The sequence below is a fragment of the Prosopis cineraria genome, unplaced genomic scaffold, assembly GCF_029017545.1.
Source record: "Prosopis cineraria cultivar Desert tree isolate PC_DT_omini unplaced genomic scaffold, ASM2901754v1 PC1, whole genome shotgun sequence".
NCBI classification, from domain to species: Eukaryota; Viridiplantae; Streptophyta; class Magnoliopsida; order Fabales; family Fabaceae; genus Prosopis; species Prosopis cineraria.
In genome coordinates this window covers 1,967,701-1,985,849 of record NW_026555332.1, presented here as the reverse complement: position 1 = coordinate 1,985,849, position 18,149 = coordinate 1,967,701, and the positions used below count along the sequence as shown (strand labels likewise).

Here is an 18,149-nt window from a genome sequence, read left to right as displayed (position 1 = left end):
TTTTTCTTTTTGGATGAAAAAGAAAGTTTACCAAACTTGTTTAAAGGAAACTACAACCAATGACAAGATTTGAAGAGACATTTAAAAGAGATTTTTATTAAAGTTGCATAATTGCAAGTCTGGCAACAACTTGGTTCGAAGCAAATTACTATAGTTTGCACTTGGTGTTTTAAAATTTTATTCTATTTTAGTGGTTACAAACATGAATGTTTGAAGTCTATTTTAGTGGTAAGTATGATTTAATCATGAAAGATTCATTTGACATGTGCGGCCAGATTTACAAATTTGCAAACGTTCAATTGGTAAGGTTATTTACGTGTATATATTGTTATTTTTCAGGTTGAATATTAGAAGAATACATAGGCATAATTCAATCAAACTGCAAAAAGATATTAAAGGAATTAACTCTATTTTATTTTACTATCAATAAGTAGGCAATGCCTTTGAAACCCGATGCATAATTGCCAGGATTCATATTGAAGCGGGGGAAGCAGCCTCATGTTAAATCCACTAATGTTTTGAAACTCATACTGTACGTCAAACTGAAAAGAACAACCAATCACAATTTTTATAGTTCAACTAGTTAGATTAGTCGGTGATATAAAAATTAAATAAAAATTATATATATATATATATATATATAAATATATAAATAAAATATTAATTTATCAATAGTGTTTGGGATTTTGATGTGAAAAGCTAGAGACTTAGATTGTTGGAACTCGAAGTAAAAGTATGTTGGCACAAACTCACTATTTCAAAGCAAAATGTTAGAACTAGAGACATGGCATCAGGTTACAACTCATAAGTTTTCGATCTTGATACTAAAAGTTGGTCACTAGAGTTGGAGGCAGAGGTTGGAGAAAAAGTTAAAGATTGAGCTTGAGTTGTGGAGGAGAGATCAGAGATGAGATATGAGAAGATAGATGATAATTAGAGATTAAAAAAGAGAAAATGCGAATCTGAACAACTTAACCTAAATTTCTTTCTTTCTTTCTCTCTTTTAATTTTTTTTGGCTTTAAACTAGGTTGACTTACTCTGATTTTTAGGTTAAATTCAATTCTCATAAAATTGATCGGGTCAACCCAGGTCAACACGATTCAACTACTATATTAGTCCAATTAGTTGAACTTGACTGTTTTGATCAACGAGTGACAGTTGGACCGTTCGGTTTGATTTTCAAAATTGTGATTCACTTTTGCAAATAAACAAGCAGAGAATGTAAATTCCAGCAAGAATTAATGAATGAATATGTTGGCCGTATTGTTGTAATGACAAAAACATAAAATCAAAAGACACTTGAAATTGTTTGAAATTGTTTTTGTTTTATTTTTTTTTTGAAAATAGGTGTTTTATAGTTTTGATAACAAAAAAATAATAAAAATGTGTGTTTTTCTCATACTCTCTTATTTTTCATAATAATAATTTCAAAACACTTAAAAGATATTTTTGTTTTTTGATCTTCCAGAATAATATTTTATTTTTTATTTTTCAAAATACTTTTTTAAAACATGTTATCAAACATATTTTTTTAAAATTCTGAATAATAAAAAACTGTTTCCAAAATTTCAAATAGGCTCTTAATTTATTCTTGTTTTTACTATAGGATGAAAATAAGGTAACTTTCACATATTCTATTTCTGTCGTTCACCTCTTAAAAAGTTTCTTTTGTGGGGAAGGAGTCAAACTTCTACTTGTATTCGTATCAACGTAAGCACTAATTATAATTAGTGTTTCTATATACATCATTGAATGTACAGATAAAAAAATATAGAACAATCTGTCTACTCTTTTATAATGATTTAATCATTATCAGTCTGTGTCAGATCGAGAAATAAATGCTTTTTTAGTCACAAGAAATAATTATAAATCGTTCAAAAAAAAATAATATTGACATTTTTTCCCATGGGCCCCTTCCCTTCTAGGCCCTGGTGTCATTAAAGCGAGCCACATGGCCCATCCTTAAACTGCCGGCCCATTTGTCTCCCACCTTTTTCAAAACCCCTCTGCCTGAGTTTCTCCCTCTCATTCTCATACTCCGACTTCCCCAATTTCCCTACCCCTCCACCGCCACAATGCCGTCCTCCGCCGTCAAACTGCCCGGCGACTTCGTCAACCTCAATTCTAAGCACACCACCTCCACATTCACAATCCACCACCCGCCGCTGATCTCTCCGGCGACGTCAACAATCCCAGTTGCAATCCTACCACCCCCGGTACGGTCACAAATAGGTCGTCCACCGCTGACATCCCTGGCGACTGCGACAATCACAATTGCAAGCACTCCTCTGCCGCTATCTCAATTCATCCATCTACCTCCGAACTCTCTGGTGAAGCTGAAAATCTCAGATGCAATTCTGCCACAGCCAGAGCCGGTAGAAATCAATCATCCGGCGCCAACATCTCAGACGACTTCGATAAACTCAATTGCAAACACGCCCAAGCTACTGTCACAATTCAGTCATCCGCCTCCGAAGTTTCCGGAGAATCTGACAATCTCTGTTCTAGTTCTACCACCGCTGGTGCCGGTGCAAAGGATTCAACGACTGATGACCTCGCCGGAGACTTGGAAAATCTCAGTTGCAATGTTGCCGCTAACGAAACCGTAGAAAATACGCATTCGCCATCAACCAAACTATATGCAGTAGCGTCAGACTCGATCCATCGGGTCGGTTTCAAGCCGACGACAACATTGAGCATGGGCGACATCCAGTTTGTTCGGCGCGTGGGGAGCGGCGACATCGGGAGCGTGTACGTGGCTAAGGTGAAGGGATTACCGGAAGGAGAGTGCGTGTTTGCTGCGAAGGTGATGGACAAGGAGGAGCTGGCAAGTCGGCAGAAGGAAGGGCGGGCCCGGACAGAAAGGGAAATACTGGAAATGTTGGACCACCCGTTCTTGCCGACGCTTTACGCCATCATCGAGTCCTCACGGTGGTCCTGCTTGCTGACGGAATTCTGTCCCGGCGGTGATCTCCACGTTCTCCGCCAACGCCAACCCCTTCAGCGCTTCCACGAAGATGCCGTACGGTGTGTCAACTTCCTCACCTTTTTCTGCATGACATGCTCTCCTTTTTATTTATTATTACTGCTTTTATTTATTCATGATTCGTGCCATGATTTTCTAGTTTTTATTTCTTTTCTACTTTTTGTTTTTGTCACGGTTTCTCTGTCAAAAAAAACTAACATGCATATATTTCTATAATTCAATTATAAATAAATAACTAGGATCAGCATTTGATCACCGTATTTTTTACTCAATTAAATTCAATCACTTAATAGTGGAAACTTTAACTCATTATAATTTTAGCAATTTATAAAACATTAGTAGTAAGCTTTAATAACATCTTTATTATTTATAATTTTATTTTATAAAATATAAAGATCAACATTTTAAATCAATAAAATTATAGAAATTTAGTCACCAATTTAAAATTTAGTTACTAAGTTTTAATCTTTTTAATCTAAGTCAAAACTATATGATTGAATTGTACTAAATTAAAGTTTAGAAATTAAGTTTTAATTGAGTGAAAATTATATGATCAAGTAATTAATTTTTCATAATATATTTTCCCAAATCAATATCTATAATTAGGAATGGGAACAAGTTAAGTTAGGCTGGGCTTTACTTAAATAAAATTGAATTTATAGCAAAAGCTTAAGACCTGAACTTATATATAAGCTTTTTATTTTTTAGGTTCAAACTTGAACTTGTTATAAACCTAACTAAGTCTAAATTGTTTTTAAAGGCCCACTTATAAGTAGACCTTTAAAAAAGCTCAAGAAATAGGCTTTGAATTGCCTTTACTAAATTTTAAGTTTACTTAAATTATCAATAAAGTTCAATCATTCAACCAAGAAAATATCAATAACAGCATAATAACATAAATTAAATATATTTAATATAAATAAACTATTATATATACATAATTAAATAAAAAGGCTTAAATAGGCCCGGTCTAAAAAAAAAAGTCTGGCCTATTTAACCAAACAGCTTATTTAACTAAAGAAATTTAGCTAAACAATTAGGCTTTAAGTCGTGTGATAGGGTTTGACCTATTTTTTCTCTTATCTATAATCTAAATCTCTCTAATGTTGTTGTATATTTATTAGGATGAGTGAAATTTTTTACTTTTTTTTTCTTGAAATCCTCTTTCATCTTTTTTTTAATAATTAATACAATCCAGTTAAAATTTAAAATTGGGGTCATTGGCAGTGTACTCTATTGATTAACTTGACGACCATGTCTGTATGCATTGTGGTTATAATTAAGAATATATAGATAATTATGAGAATACACATGCATGATAATGGTTTAATTTTAATATTTAATAAACTTGAGGGTGCTTCTGAGAGTATAGATAATTAAACATCCTAACATGTAGCGCCACAAAGGAAATTCAGTTGGTATTTCCTAATTTATTGATAAAACAGAGAAATCTACGACTATTGATAAGTCAAGGTTATTCTTTATAATATTCGGATTTTGAATTGGTTATTCATTATTTTTGTTGCATATGGGGCCATGTAATTTAATCCCATGTCTTTCTCTTCTATCGAGTGACTTTGATTAAGACCCCACAATCATTTTATTATGTCTCTCGTGCCCCTCTTAATAATTCAAAACCACTTCTAAGTTATACCACACAAAAAAAAAAAATTGAAACAAATTTGGCAAAATTAAAATAAAAACCGTTTAGGTCACTTGATTCGTTAAAGTTGTTTGTGTATATGTAATTTATTTTGAAAACTTGCTAGCTCGTTTATTTCTTCGTACTTTTTTAACACATGATAATACCAATCACTACCTTTTTACTGGACATTGACCGCTTTTTAACATGACTTTTTTTTTCCTGGGTGCCTCCATCTTATTTTCATTCTCGGTGGGGACTGAGGGATTGATCGAAAATATTTTCAGTTTATTTAGTTATTTATATTTAGATTTTTATTTGATACGCAGGCTTATGTTTGAAATAATCATGCCAAATTTTACTATCTGCTATGAATTAATTTGTTGCCTATTGACTACTACATCTTTTTCTAACCCAATTATCTATAATAATAGTTGGTCAAAATTTTATCTACAAGAATAATTGAAAATAATTAAATGGACCCCGTATGATTCAGTTATTGGAAAGAAAGGTGGCAATGAGACTATGATGATAATTATTTCTTATCCTCTTCTTCTTTCTTTCCTTGTCATGATTTTTTAATGTTTAGTTATTTACAATTATTTATTAGAATATACTAAACTTAGATTTTATATATAGGCTTTAAAACAAATTATTTATTTGTCACAACTTGGATGTATTTTTATATAATTCGGTGAGATGGAATTTTCCTTTGTCAATTCGATTGTATTTTTTTTTTTAATGAATGAAACATCTCTCGGTTTAGTCTCTTAAGATTGTCTTCTTAATTTATATTTTTTACATATTAATACTTTTAATCATTTTTTGATAATATGTTTAACCATTTATATATAAAGTTGGAAAAAATTATTTATTAATACAATCATGATTATTAGCATCTTTTTATTAATAAAGTTAATTAGTAGTCTCTTTTTCGACTGTTCTTGATATCCACCTTTAACCATAGAAGCTAATAGCCAATTTACACATTGTGTAATGGCCTAATGGGGATGAACTAATTCACTAGAAACATTTTATTTGTCATTGTATTTTTCGAAATAATTCTTTATGAAGATAGTATCAACGATGATTTTATTTAACACATTGAATTAAGAAAACAGGGATATAAATTCAGAGACAAATTAAAAATTAATTTCATAAATGGTTACCCATATATACATAGGTATATCTTGTCCATAATAGACACGAAGTTTTAAGCTTTTATGTGATAATCAATTTTTTTATCTTACATATGTATTTATATTAATAATAATAATAATAATAAATAAATAAATAATAATATCTCGCTAAATATTTGGTTTTATTTGCCATGGGTGATATAGATTCTATGCATCAGAAGTAGTTATTGCGTTGGAGTACCTGCACATGATGGGAATAGTCTACCGTGACTTGAAGCCTGAAAATGTACTTATAAGATCGGACGGTCATATAATGCTCACAGATTTTGATCTCTCTCTAAAAAGCCACGACTCATCCTCGTCAACGGTCCAGATCGTAGTAGATCACGAACCTTCGAGTCCAAACATAAATCCCACAGACCAATCCTCCTCCGCCATGTCATCATGCATTCTACCCAACTGCATTGTGCCAGCTGTCTCCTGCCTCCACCCCAAACGCAAGCGCAAGAACAAGAGGTCCACTCGTTGTGGGTCCCTCGAGATCATAGCCGAACCAATAGAAATTCGGTCCATGTCTTTTGTTGGGACCCACGAATACTTGGCACCGGAAATAGTCTCTGGCGAGGGCCACGGCAATGCCGTTGACTGGTGGACACTGGGAGTGTTCATGTATGAGATGCTCTACGGGATCACACCCTTCAAAGGGCCTGACCACGAGCTAACATTGGCTAACATAGTGGCTCGAGCTCTTGACTTTCCTAAAGAGCCCATAATTGCTGAACCAATCAAGGACTTAATCGCAAAACTCTTGGTGAAGGACCCCACAAAGCGTTTGGGGTCCACAATGGGAGCCACAGCCATAAAACACCATCCTTATTTCAATGGAGTCAACTGGGCTCTGTTGAGATGTGTGTCACCGCCATACAAACCACCGCCGACAATGTATAAGGAATTTGTTCAACCTTGTAATGGTACAACCAATACCAACAAGGTCGATTACTACTAGAGTCTAAAGACAAACGAACTTATAGAAGAATAAGTTCTTGCCCATATTAAAACCCAAGTTGCATACAATTAATATACAAGCTTTTTTTTTTTTTGGCAAAACAAATTTCTAGGAAATTGTTCCAGTGGGATCGGATGAGTTGTATATACACTTGTAGAACTTTTTTCCCTTTAAAGTTTTAATTATATTGATTGTTAGATTTCCCTTTTTGAATAGCTTTAATTTTTAATATTTAGTTTTTTTTTTTTGCGATTTTGTACTTCACTACGAAAAAATTTGAAAGTTTTGTGACAAAAAACAATATGATTTTATTATTGAATATTATAGCTGCAACTCTACAATTAAATATTTATGCATTGACTTATTATTATAGTATAACAAATATGAAGCATCACTGTCAAATCTTCAACAATTCGTGTTTAGTTCCAAATTTTAGAAAACGATCATCTCTAATATATAACACCAATAAGGGGATAGAAATGGTGAAATAAACACATAATTTTGGAAATAGAGATATTTTCATAAGAGAAATAATTAAAGTAGTTTGGTATTTTTTTTCTTCGTTTAAGCAATTTGATATTTCAAGGAGCGTAAAAAAGAAAAGAAAAATGCTTAGAGCTATACATGCACTATTCAAAGAGAGCATAGGATTCCAGATGTGGTCGGAGGAAAAAAAATGGGATCAAATTTCTCATTGTTCAAAGTTGCTTCCCAACTACTTCCGTTTTCGATCCACCCAAATCAATTATTATTCGTCACAATATTACTAATTCTGTTTTCGGTCCACCCAAGTCAGTTATTGTTTCTAGAAAAAATATATTTACAGATCTTTATAATTTCACTTTATTTTGAATTAAGTTTCTGTAATTTATTTTGTTTTAATCAAATTCTTATAGTTTCATTTATTATGTATGTTGCAAGGTTAAACTTAACAATGAATTATTAAATTTTACAAACAATGAATTATTAAATTTTACAAAAGAAAAATACTCTTGGAGTTTGTAGAAAATATAATTTAATATTTTTAACCAAACTCGAAAAAAGAAAATTTGATTTAATTTGCTGTTTCTATTTTTAATTATAATTTTTTAATGAAAATTTTACATGTATAAAATATAATTAGAAGACAACCTAATTTTATAAATTTTGAATTATAAAAATTATATAATTAAGTTTAAAGTCATATAATCATTTAATAAAAATATAAAAATTCTTAATTTTGTTTTTTAAAAGAAAAAAATGTAAGGATTTTAACTTTCAGGGATTAAAAAATTTAATTGATTAAACTATAATGGCTCAATTAAAACAAAATAAACTGTAGGGATTTAATTCAAAATTAAATGAAATTATAAAAACTTGTAAATATGTTTTCCGTTGTTTCTCTCTAAAAAAAAAAACCTGTTTGGGGGACCAGTAGTTTCCTCCAAAACTCATTTTCATTTGCTTTTATAATAACTAGTAAGTTATTATAATATAGAACCAGACACGATTTTCTGTTTGTAACACAAATATTAAAATAAATCGTGTTATTCATAAATTATGAAAGGCTTAACTTGTCATAAGCTTTATATTTTATATTGATGATGATTTTACCTGAAGATAAAGAAACACACAACATTGTTGACACATTCATAAATCACTGAAATGACGATAAAATTTTGATTTAACAAGTTTCATGCAAGTGATAGTGCGCTTAAAACTGAGTATAGCAGCATGCTTCATTGGGCTTGATTACCTTATAATGTGTAACAAAATTGTTCAAGTGAAAATTTAGACATTGAGTGAAACTGTTTTAAAAATGAGATGTCCAAGAACAAACATTATTTTGGATCACTAGATTCAGAAGTCAATGAACAACCCTTATGATGCTCTAAATTATATTCACACAAGTACACTTACAAAGGGTAAGTATCAATGATCAATCAACAAATTCCAGCACAAAGCACAAAGTTCTTATTCCAGGCAGTTATAAACATTTATGTGATGTTTAGAAGGTAAAAAAATATTCTCTAGGAAAGAAATGAATAATGCATTTCCGTGTACCAAACATGCATTCATATGCAAAATAAAGGAATGCTAATCATTACAAGATCTATAAGGGAAGTAGTACGCTATAAGCATTATACTATAGTTTTAAATAAAAGAATTTTTCACGAAGTCTAGTATCATCAATTGTAATCCTTGAGTCTCTTCTTAAGCGTGTCCATGGATCTCTTTCTGGCGCTTGTTTTCGTGTTTTTATTCGAAAGGCTTCCGAATATGCCATCAGGAGAATCCCTAAACTTGTCACAGATAATAGACACCCTCTTGTAATCCAAGGCATAGTAATTTTTCTCCCTTATCACAGGATTCATGAAGTTTTCAGGTTGGCTACTCAGCAAAAGATTTAACAATTGTCTTGCTTCTAACAAACATCCCTTGAAACTCCCATCCTTGTAAATCTCACTCAGCCCAGAAGCATGAAATCTCTCATCTGCAAAAGCCTCTAACATTTTAACATCATTGTTGATGCTTATTACTGCAGTTTCATTGAATCTCTTGACACTATCACTGAGAAATGCAGCCACAATAGAGTTAGAAATGTGCTCAAGTGCTTCACTCCCAACTTTGTACATAGCATCCAATGGTAACATTTGTTGTGCTGTGGACATAAGAGAGTCAAGATAAAAGATCACTTCATTCACATAGTCATTCCCATTCTGCTTTATCTCTTCTGAAGTCCAATTTATTTTCTCTATTAAAGCCATATATTCATCTATCTTTGAGATGACCAGACTCAATAGAGCAAGATAAGCTGCATCCCTTGATGTCTTGAGCACCACTTTTGCAGTTAAAGCAACTTGAGGCTTCAAACTGCGAATTGGGATTCCACATAGATGTGCCACGTGCCTGAGGAAGAAATCACAAGCCCTTTCTAGAGCAGCTATGTTTGCAGCGATCTGCATTGCTTGAGATACACTGATGTTGCCACTGTTAATAGTATCAAGCAATATTTCATTCAATACATCAATCAGAAACTTGTCCAAGTATTTCCTAGCAGCATCAAATAAGTTGGCATTTATACCATAAGATAAGTAATCAACAGAGCCTTTAATGTAGGATCTCACGATTCGACACATTTCAGGAACCATGGAGGAGAAAGGAGCAACATAAGGAAATGCTGGCATGATATCTGTGGTTTGAAGATTAAACGACAGAACATTGTTCTCATAGTCACTTTGTTTCTTTATAACCATCTGATCATATGAGTCGTTGGCAAGGAGATCAAGAATTTGCTTTCGACATTCGTCCAGAAGAATCCCATGATATTTGTTGCAACTACTATCAAGAACCTCGAGAAGAGGACCAACTTCATATCCATACTGTCTGAGAGTGGATACCATGAGTGTCACATAATCCTTCACCAAGAGAAGATGTGTAGCAGAACGCATAATTGAGAACTGTTTCTCCAAAACCGATGTGATTTTTGCCGAAGCAGTCTCCCACATTGTTTCAACCTGATCAGGTACCAAGAGTCCACCTGCTGTTCTCAGAACTCTGTCCTCAACCATGAAATATCCTACAATTTGAGCCAAATATGCCTGGTGTGATTCAACAAAAGGTTGTGCTGAAGATAGTTCCAAGTCTGAATTCAATTGCAACAACCTATTCTTATAGTAGTATTCACGAAACTGCTCTCTAAGGCCTAGACAATCTTGTATATGACAAGCACGATAAATAGGCGTGAGATCAAACTTGACAACAGAATCCTCACCAGCTTCCTCAACTTCCAAGCTATAAATTTGATCCTCTGACCCACAATTCTCCTCAGCCTTTCTTTGTCTTTCTAGCATTTCTTCATCCTTCTGGCGAACTGATGCAGCATGACTAATCACTGTCTGTCCAATAGTTTTAGCAGAGCTCCTCAAATGTACCAACCACTCATTAACTTGGCTGCATACTTTCTTCTCAACGTGGGATTTTATCGCAGGAATTCTCTGCTCTACCACCTTTTTCAGTGTCTTTGCTGGAATATTTTGCAAGTAATTCTTCTCAAGCAAATCCACTGTCTTCAATGCAGGATAAAATTCGCCATTGGATATGTGATTGTTACACTTGACACAAAGCTCTAACACTTGAATACAATACTTTGACATCTTTATAGCTTCAATCACATTCTGCTTGATGAAATAAGATTCAAGAAGATCCTCAAGGCTCACAAGAATGCTACTTCCAACCTGTTGTAACTTAAAATTATCACTTTGAAGCTCACTCTTGAGCTCTTCGGCATCAACCAACACACCTCGAAGCTCATCCACTGCAACAATGAAGTCCTCATAGTGTGTCTTACACATCTCTTCTATTTCAGCCTCCTTCTTCTTCACTACATGTCTCAGCTGGTGAAGAAGCCCTTCAGGACGCCCCATTTCAAAGGCGTGCCTGACAAGAGGACCAAGATCTTCCCCATTTCCAATCAGAGTTGCTAGAACCAAGTCCTCCCCTAACCCAGCATCACCATTCTCTGTCACAGTTCTCTTTTTTCTCCTATCCATTTGCTCATTGATTTCCTACGAATCTGCAAACACTTTTGTTTCAAACCATATATTCTACAGCAAGCAAGGCCACCAAAACAAAATCAATTTTTTTTTTCCGACAAATAAAGCTGGTATTACAATGATAACAGTAAACTACTAATTACCTACAGAACTGTCAAGCTGAGTTTTAGTCTCTGCAAATAATATATAAAAATTCTGCTGCTCAGTCATTCGCTATTCTTGGAAACTGAAGCTAAATACACCTAAGAATTTGATGATCAAATTATTATGCAGTTCATTTGAGGATACTACAGGAAGAAATATTATTATGCAGTTCATTTGAGGATACTACAGGAAGAAATAGAAGGGAGAAGGATCCTAAATCATCACCATGAAGAGAATATAAAATCCCATTACTGTTTACACTTGAGCATACATTCTCATTACGCAACAACATGGACAACATTAGAGTTTAGAGCATATGCTTACGAATACAATGCCTCTGAAAATGACTTAATGTCAGTGAAAATAGATCAAACTATATCCAGAACCGAACGCCAACAAAAAATCCACGTGGAATAAGTATGGAAAGCAGATTTAGAAGAACAGGGCATACCCTCCAATCGTAAGGAAGTGAGTAAATAAATAAGCCAAGAGAAAGGAAAGAAATAGGCACAATGTGGTGGAACAAGCATACCCGGGCTGCGCGAGAAATCCCCAAAGGAACAACAGAGGAAACACAGAAGCCTGAAGCTTCTGAACAAGATAAGCCCTTTTCATGGTTGATTTGAGAAATATGGGTTAGAGATTGATGACGAAAATTTCGAAGGAGAGTATGGAATTTTGACAGTTGGGCGACAGAGGAGGGGCCGGTTCGAGCGTCGAGAATGTTACGTAGGACAAATAATAGCATGATAGGGATGCGACCTCTTCCATGAACTTGTCTCCTTCAAATTCTTTTTTTTTTTGCCCTTTCCTTTTTTGTTTTTACAATGCTGGGCCCATTGCTCAAGTACTATCAGATGCTGCTGAAACTTTCCTCCACTTTATTGGGAACACCAATTATTCTAGATGTGATCAATACAATTTAGAAGCTTGTTTGATTTCTGTTTTTAAAAATAATTTAATTATTTTTAAAATTTTTCTTATTTTTAAAAAACAATAAAAAATTGAAATATTTCAAAACTGTTTTTATTTTTTTTATTTTTAAAATATATTACATATCATTATTGAAGATTACTTCTCTGATCTTATTTATAAGGCATAAAGAGAAAAAAAATTGATCCTATTTATTGGGCACTTGTCAATTTTAAATGTTTCTCTTTACATTTTCACCCTTATTAAATATTTTAAATAAAAATATCAGTAATAAATTTAAGAATATTTATTAATAATAAATGTAAAAACTCGTTAAATTTTAAGATAAATTTAATAAAGTTTAAAATTTTTTTTGATTCTAATGAAATATGCTGAAAATGATTTATAAATAAAATTAGAGAGAGCATGGTCACATCTATTAACTGGTTATTATTATTATAAGTTACCACCGTTAGCTATAAGTGACTATCACTATCAATCAACTTTTAATTATAAAATTAATTTTTAAATTAATACAATCAAACAATTTTTTATATTTTGTTTTAAAAAATTTTAAAAATTATATTGCAAAGCAGTTTTTAAAAATATAAAATAAAACAGAAACGAAACACGTTCTAAATGTCTGGTTTTTGTAAAACTTAAATTGTTAAAGTTGATTTCCATGTACGCAGTTGCAACAAATCTAGAAGTGATCTATAAAATTTGAGGGCATGTTTCGTTTTTCTTTTCAAAAACATATTTTTGTCTTTAAAAATATGAAAATTTAAAAACTTGTTTGGAGGAGTGTTTTAAATTTAATTATTTTAAAAATGTTCTTATTTTTATTTTTAAAAATAAAAATAGAAACAGATTAAAGATGTTTTTATTTTATTTTTCTTGTCTTTAAGATATTGATATTTGATCATTGAAAATTATAATTATCTTGACCAATTATTATCATAAGCCAACATCACTAATCATCAATGACCATCACTATTGATCAATTTTTTAATTAATAAAGCTAGACATATTTTGTTTTTTTTGTTTTAAAAAATAATTTTAAAAATGGTGTTGTAAACCATTTTAGGCTAAAATACACTTTCACTTCTTTAACTTTATACAAAATTTTAATTTGATCGTTCAATTTTGTAAAGTATTTTTTTAATTTTTTAACCCTAACATTAATAGTTTTAAATAATTATTTTTTATATTAATTATTATTAGTTTAAAAAAATTAAACTTAACGTGCCAATATTTGAAAATGTTTTATTAATATTTAAAATTTAATATATAAATTTATTGAGATAAAATTAATAATGTTAAGATTAAATGACTTAAAAAACACTTTATAAAATTAAATGAGTAAAATGAAATGTTATGAAAAATTAAAGAATTTAATATATACTGTAGCCAACATTGTTTAAAAACAAAAAATAAAAATAAAAACGCAACATATCCTAAATGGCGAATTCATCATTAAAAGTATTATATTTTTAACTGTGGAGATCTACATTTGTAACTCAACTTTCGGTAAAAAATCTGTTTTTTTTTTTTTGGTGTGTGACTTAAGTGTTACTTTTCCAACTTTTAAAACTTTTTTGCGTGAGGAGAAAATATATGCCATATGCCACATATATAATCTCTTAATTGAATTGAAATTTTATTATTTTAAATTAAAATTCCATATAATTATTATTTTTATTAGAAATTTAATAGGGGAAATACAAATAATATCTTTAATTGTTTAGTTCTATTTATTTATCTTAAGAAGTACTTTAATTTTGATCAAGGCGATGTTATTTTTGTGATTTTGATCTAATACATGAATGTTGTCAAGATGCACGAGAGCTCATTGTCCCTCAATAATATGATACTCAGAACTATAATTACAAGCCTAAAAAAAGTTGGATTAGATGATAAAAAAATAAATAGTAGTTCGTTTTTATTTTATTTTATGTTGTGTTAGATTTTCCTTTAGGATTTCCATTCTAAGGAAATATTTGTATCTTAAATAACAAATATACTGGGTTCAATAAAGCATTCCATTGCCAACATGGCTTCCACCTCATAAAAACGCATTTTGCTTGTAATAAAAAATTATAAAATAATTTCGTTTAAAGAAAAACTAACATCTTTGATGTTAAACCATAATTAATAAGGATGATTAAATGTATGATTTGGTTTGATTTTGGTCAAAACATGAACCAAATCAAACTAATAGGTTTGCACAAAAAATAACATTTGTTTTTTTTAATTAAGATTAGTTTTGTTTTGTTTTTAGGTGGTTTGGTTTGATTTAGTTTATATATGGATCAAATTTCACTTTTTTTTATATAAAATCATATATTAAGGCTAAGCATAATTTTTTTTACTCTTTTTTCTTTCATATTCTAACTTCAAGTCATATTCTCAACTTTGTTATTCATGATGAAAATAAACATCACACACACACACACATTCAAATTTTATTATTAATAAATACTAGAGTATATGCATTTGTAAGTAATATGAGTTAAATTTCATTACAAATTTTCTTGATATCTATAATGAAAAGTTATCTAAAAGAAGGAAATCCTATATCTAAAATCATCTAAAAAATCATTTTTGACATAACACCGGTATATGCATTTGATTCTCTAATAGCAAAACTAAGAAAGGAAGAATTAGTGATTCTATTAAAATATTTTAGGCTTGAGTTAGACTTTAGTTGGAGTTAAAATTTTAAAAAACAAGCACTAATAGTCTAATATTAATTATAAAAAATACATTTAAAAATTTAAAAGTTACAGTTTAGGTTTTAAAGAAAAAAACTGAAACTTGAACCAAACCATTTAGTTTTCAAATTTATAAAACTAAACCAAACTTTATTAATGGTCAGTTTTATTTAGTTTGTATTAGATTGGTTTGGCTTTGGTAAGTTTTGTTCAGTTTTGCTCTGAGGACTAATATAGAGAGAAACGAGAGAAATAATAAGGAAAGGAAAAAGTTGAATCCCGGGTAGAAAAGCACACTAGTGCTGTTGCAGCCACATTACAACTTCACAGAAACCAATATTACAGCTTTAGATTAGAGAGTATAAGCATATACTATAAAATGAAAACCTCTTCCGATGGCATCATGATATACAGCTATTAATAATAGTAAGCTCTCTCTGTAAGTGCAGCAAGTATTAATTTGATCAAATAGACCCAACTACTTCCATATGGGAATTGAACCAACCAACTGGTTTTGTTTCAGGCAACAGCTACAGTTTCAGAAGACTCGTTCTCATGCTCAGCTGATGCTGCAGTTTCAGAAGGCTTGTCTTCATTACGAACTGAAGCAGCAGTTTCAGATGGCTTGTTTTCAGGCTCAACTGGTGCTGCAGTTTCAGCAGCAGGCTTGATTTCCTGCTCAGCTGGTGCTGCAGTTTCAGCAGCAGGCTTGTTTTCAGGTTCAGCCGGCTTGATTTCTGGCTGGACCAGTGCTTCGGCTTCCCAAAAGGCGGTCTTCTTCCCGGTCTTGGATACAGTCTGCAGAACTGCCTCTGGCTGGACATTTCCTGTCACTGTCACCTTCTGTTCCTTCATATCAATGTCATAAGATTCAACACCTGTGGATAACAACACCATTACAAAGGAACATTTGAAGAGGAATAGCTGATCTCAGGTCTCATGGAGCCATTATTGCAAATTAGGTCAGCTCTGCAAATTTGCTTCTATCATTCTCTTCTACCAAGGGAACCAAAACGATTGAACCAATAAGTACAAACTTTTCAGGAAAACTCAGTTCTAATAAATTCAGTGATGAGCAAGAGGAAAGCAAACTCAAGAGTTAACAGATCTTCTGGGCTATGAGTAGAGCTACATATAGAGTAAAACAAGTTCAAGAGAACACAAAATTAGTAAGAAGTTGGGCTGTTAAACCTTGTCATAATCCCTCAAGTGAGGTAAAGCAAGATGTCATATTGAGGAACAGAACAGAGAGAACAAGAGAAAGAGGAAAGGATAGAAACTGCAGGAAGTTTCAAAATTAAGGAAACACAACCGCCACTTGAAACCAAAAACTGTTGGGGAAGACAAATGATAACTAGTTGAATGATAGAAATTGCAGAAACTCAAGTGTCTAGAAAGGTATTGAATGACTTAGACTGGAATCAAATAGCAAGAGAATATTGAAATAATTTGTACTGGAAATAAAGTTGAGGGTTAATTTAGAGAAGAAGAAGACAAGAGTTCATGGTGCAAGCAAAGTTTACCTTCCATTTTGCCTAAAACTCTTCTCACTGCACCAGCACATCCCTGACATGACATGCCAACTTTGAGGACAACAGTCTGCATCCACAAAGTGAAAATTTTGGGTCAATATAATGAAAAAGGTAAAAAAGAGAATAACCATGTTTAAACACTACCCCCAAGCAGCACAAACATAAAAAGAAAAATATTCAAAAATTACTTTAAAATTGGAAAAAACTGCAATCGATTTAAGAAGAGGGGAAAAAAAAAGGAGGGCAGAGAGGTAAAAGCAAAATTAGTGTGATAGTACAACAAAACACAACATCCCTTTGTTGTTTCACACTTTCTGCTTATGTGTTAACGGTCAGATATGTGATGCATAGATAAGATTAAGAATTGAAACGTCCACATAAACTAAAGGAACCAGCAACATGTCTTTCATATTCAAAAGGAATATTTAAAAGATGAAGTCAAGCCTAAAAACTTATAATTAAGTAACAGGTAATGATGCTAGAGCATTCTGATTAACTTTAGAGATCATAAAAAACATTCACAACCAGTCAAATAGCTCCTAGTGGTTCGAGAGAATTGAAAGCATAACCAATCAGTTAAGTTATTTCAAAATCTGTAAAAACACCCATATGAGGATGCCCTGATCCGTCCAAGCTATTTCAAAATATGAAATACGACCCATGAATTTCCGGCAATCCTAAATTCAAATTTCATTCCCGAAAATTCAATCAATTTACACTTCAAGGAATCCTGATAATAACTCAGCTCAGAAATTCACCCTAGTTCAGCGCAAACATTCAGAACTATAAGCGAGAACCCCAAACGGGTCAGAATCATGAATTACAAAATAAGACATGAAGAAATAAAAAGAACTAGAATTGAACTATAATGATCAAACCCAAGAAAACTGATGAAAAAATCACAAAGAAGAGAAGAAAAATTAAGAAAATAAGGGGTAGGATGGAGCACCTGAGCCATGGTTATGGGTGTGGTAGAAGCTGAAGAAAAAGAAACCAAGAAGGAATGAACCAACGAATGGAAGATGGATTCTATTCTGTGCGGGGTTTGTGAAGAAGATGAAGCGCGAAAGAATCTTTTATAGACATGGGCGATCAACTTTAAAAATGTTATATAAAAATATTTTAAATTGATGGGGTAAATGTGCATTTTTTCCATCAAAAGTTTTTTTATTATTTGTTGAAGTATTTTTTACTCTAAAATAATTAAATTAGAGTATCCTCTACCATAACGTTAAATCCTTAAAAGCGTCCATTAAGTCAGAGTTCGATTTAAAGTAGCATTTTCTAACAAAAGTTTATGAGGGTTTAATAGCAATGCATATATACTCCGATTTAATTATTTTAAATGTAAAAATATTCTAACAAATACTTTAAAATATTATGTCTTTCTTGAAAAATATTTTATGAAAAAAAAAATGTACCTTTACCTAAATTGATTTTAAGACAAAATTAGTTTTGAGGTTTTTAAAAAAATTATAATTATTTATTTTTCATTATATGCCTTTAACTTAAAGTAACTCAATTTTTATAATTTATTC

At 31.8% G+C, this 18,149-nt stretch overlaps 3 protein-coding genes across 3 annotated transcripts; 1 reads left to right on the top strand and 2 right to left on the bottom strand.

The window, feature by feature from the left end:
* Nucleotides 1–784: 784 nt before the first annotated feature.
* LOC129319657 (serine/threonine-protein kinase D6PK-like) lies at nucleotides 785–6,848 on the top strand. Its single transcript, XM_054964750.1, has 3 exons — nucleotides 785–794; nucleotides 2,131–3,028; nucleotides 5,973–6,848. Exons 1-3 carry the CDS (start codon nucleotides 785–787, stop codon nucleotides 6,772–6,774), a joined length of 1,710 nt encoding a protein of 569 aa, XP_054820725.1. The 3' UTR covers nucleotides 6,775–6,848.
* Nucleotides 6,849–8,733: 1,885 nt separating this feature from the next.
* Nucleotides 8,734–12,161, bottom strand: LOC129311112 (exocyst complex component SEC15A-like). The gene is made up of 2 exons (XM_054953134.1): nucleotides 11,986–12,161; nucleotides 8,734–11,329 (listed from the first exon to the last, which is right to left on the bottom strand). The coding sequence occupies exon 2, from the start codon at nucleotides 11,304–11,306 to the stop codon at nucleotides 8,943–8,945; it is 2,364 nt and encodes a 787-aa protein (XP_054809109.1). The 5' UTR covers nucleotides 11,307–11,329; nucleotides 11,986–12,161; the 3' UTR covers nucleotides 8,734–8,942.
* A 3,171-nt stretch (nucleotides 12,162–15,332) lies between these two features.
* On the bottom strand, nucleotides 15,333–17,705 carry LOC129322084 (copper transport protein CCH-like). The gene is made up of 3 exons (XM_054968127.1): nucleotides 17,561–17,705; nucleotides 16,603–16,678; nucleotides 15,333–15,957 (listed from the first exon to the last, which is right to left on the bottom strand). Exons 1-3 carry the CDS (start codon nucleotides 17,567–17,569, stop codon nucleotides 15,599–15,601), a joined length of 444 nt encoding a protein of 147 aa, XP_054824102.1. The 5' UTR covers nucleotides 17,570–17,705; the 3' UTR covers nucleotides 15,333–15,598.
* Between the last annotated feature and the right edge of the window lie 444 nt (nucleotides 17,706–18,149).

What these genes read in the sequence shown, in the direction of transcription:
- LOC129319657 (XM_054964750.1), top strand. An exon ending in TTCCACGAAGATGCCGTACG is followed by an intron (nt 3,029 to 5,972) that starts GTGTGTCAACTT and finishes TGGGTGATATAG; the next exon opens with ATTCTATGCATCAGAAGTAG.
- LOC129311112 (XM_054953134.1), bottom strand. Translation starts at nt 11,306, where the DNA reads ATGGATAGGAGAAAAAAGAGAACTGTGACAGAGAATGGTGATGCTGGG.
- LOC129322084 (XM_054968127.1), bottom strand. An exon ending in AGTTTTAGGCAAAATGGAAG is followed by an intron (nt 15,958 to 16,602) that starts GTAAACTTTGCT and finishes TGTTATCCACAG; the next exon opens with GTGTTGAATCTTATGACATT.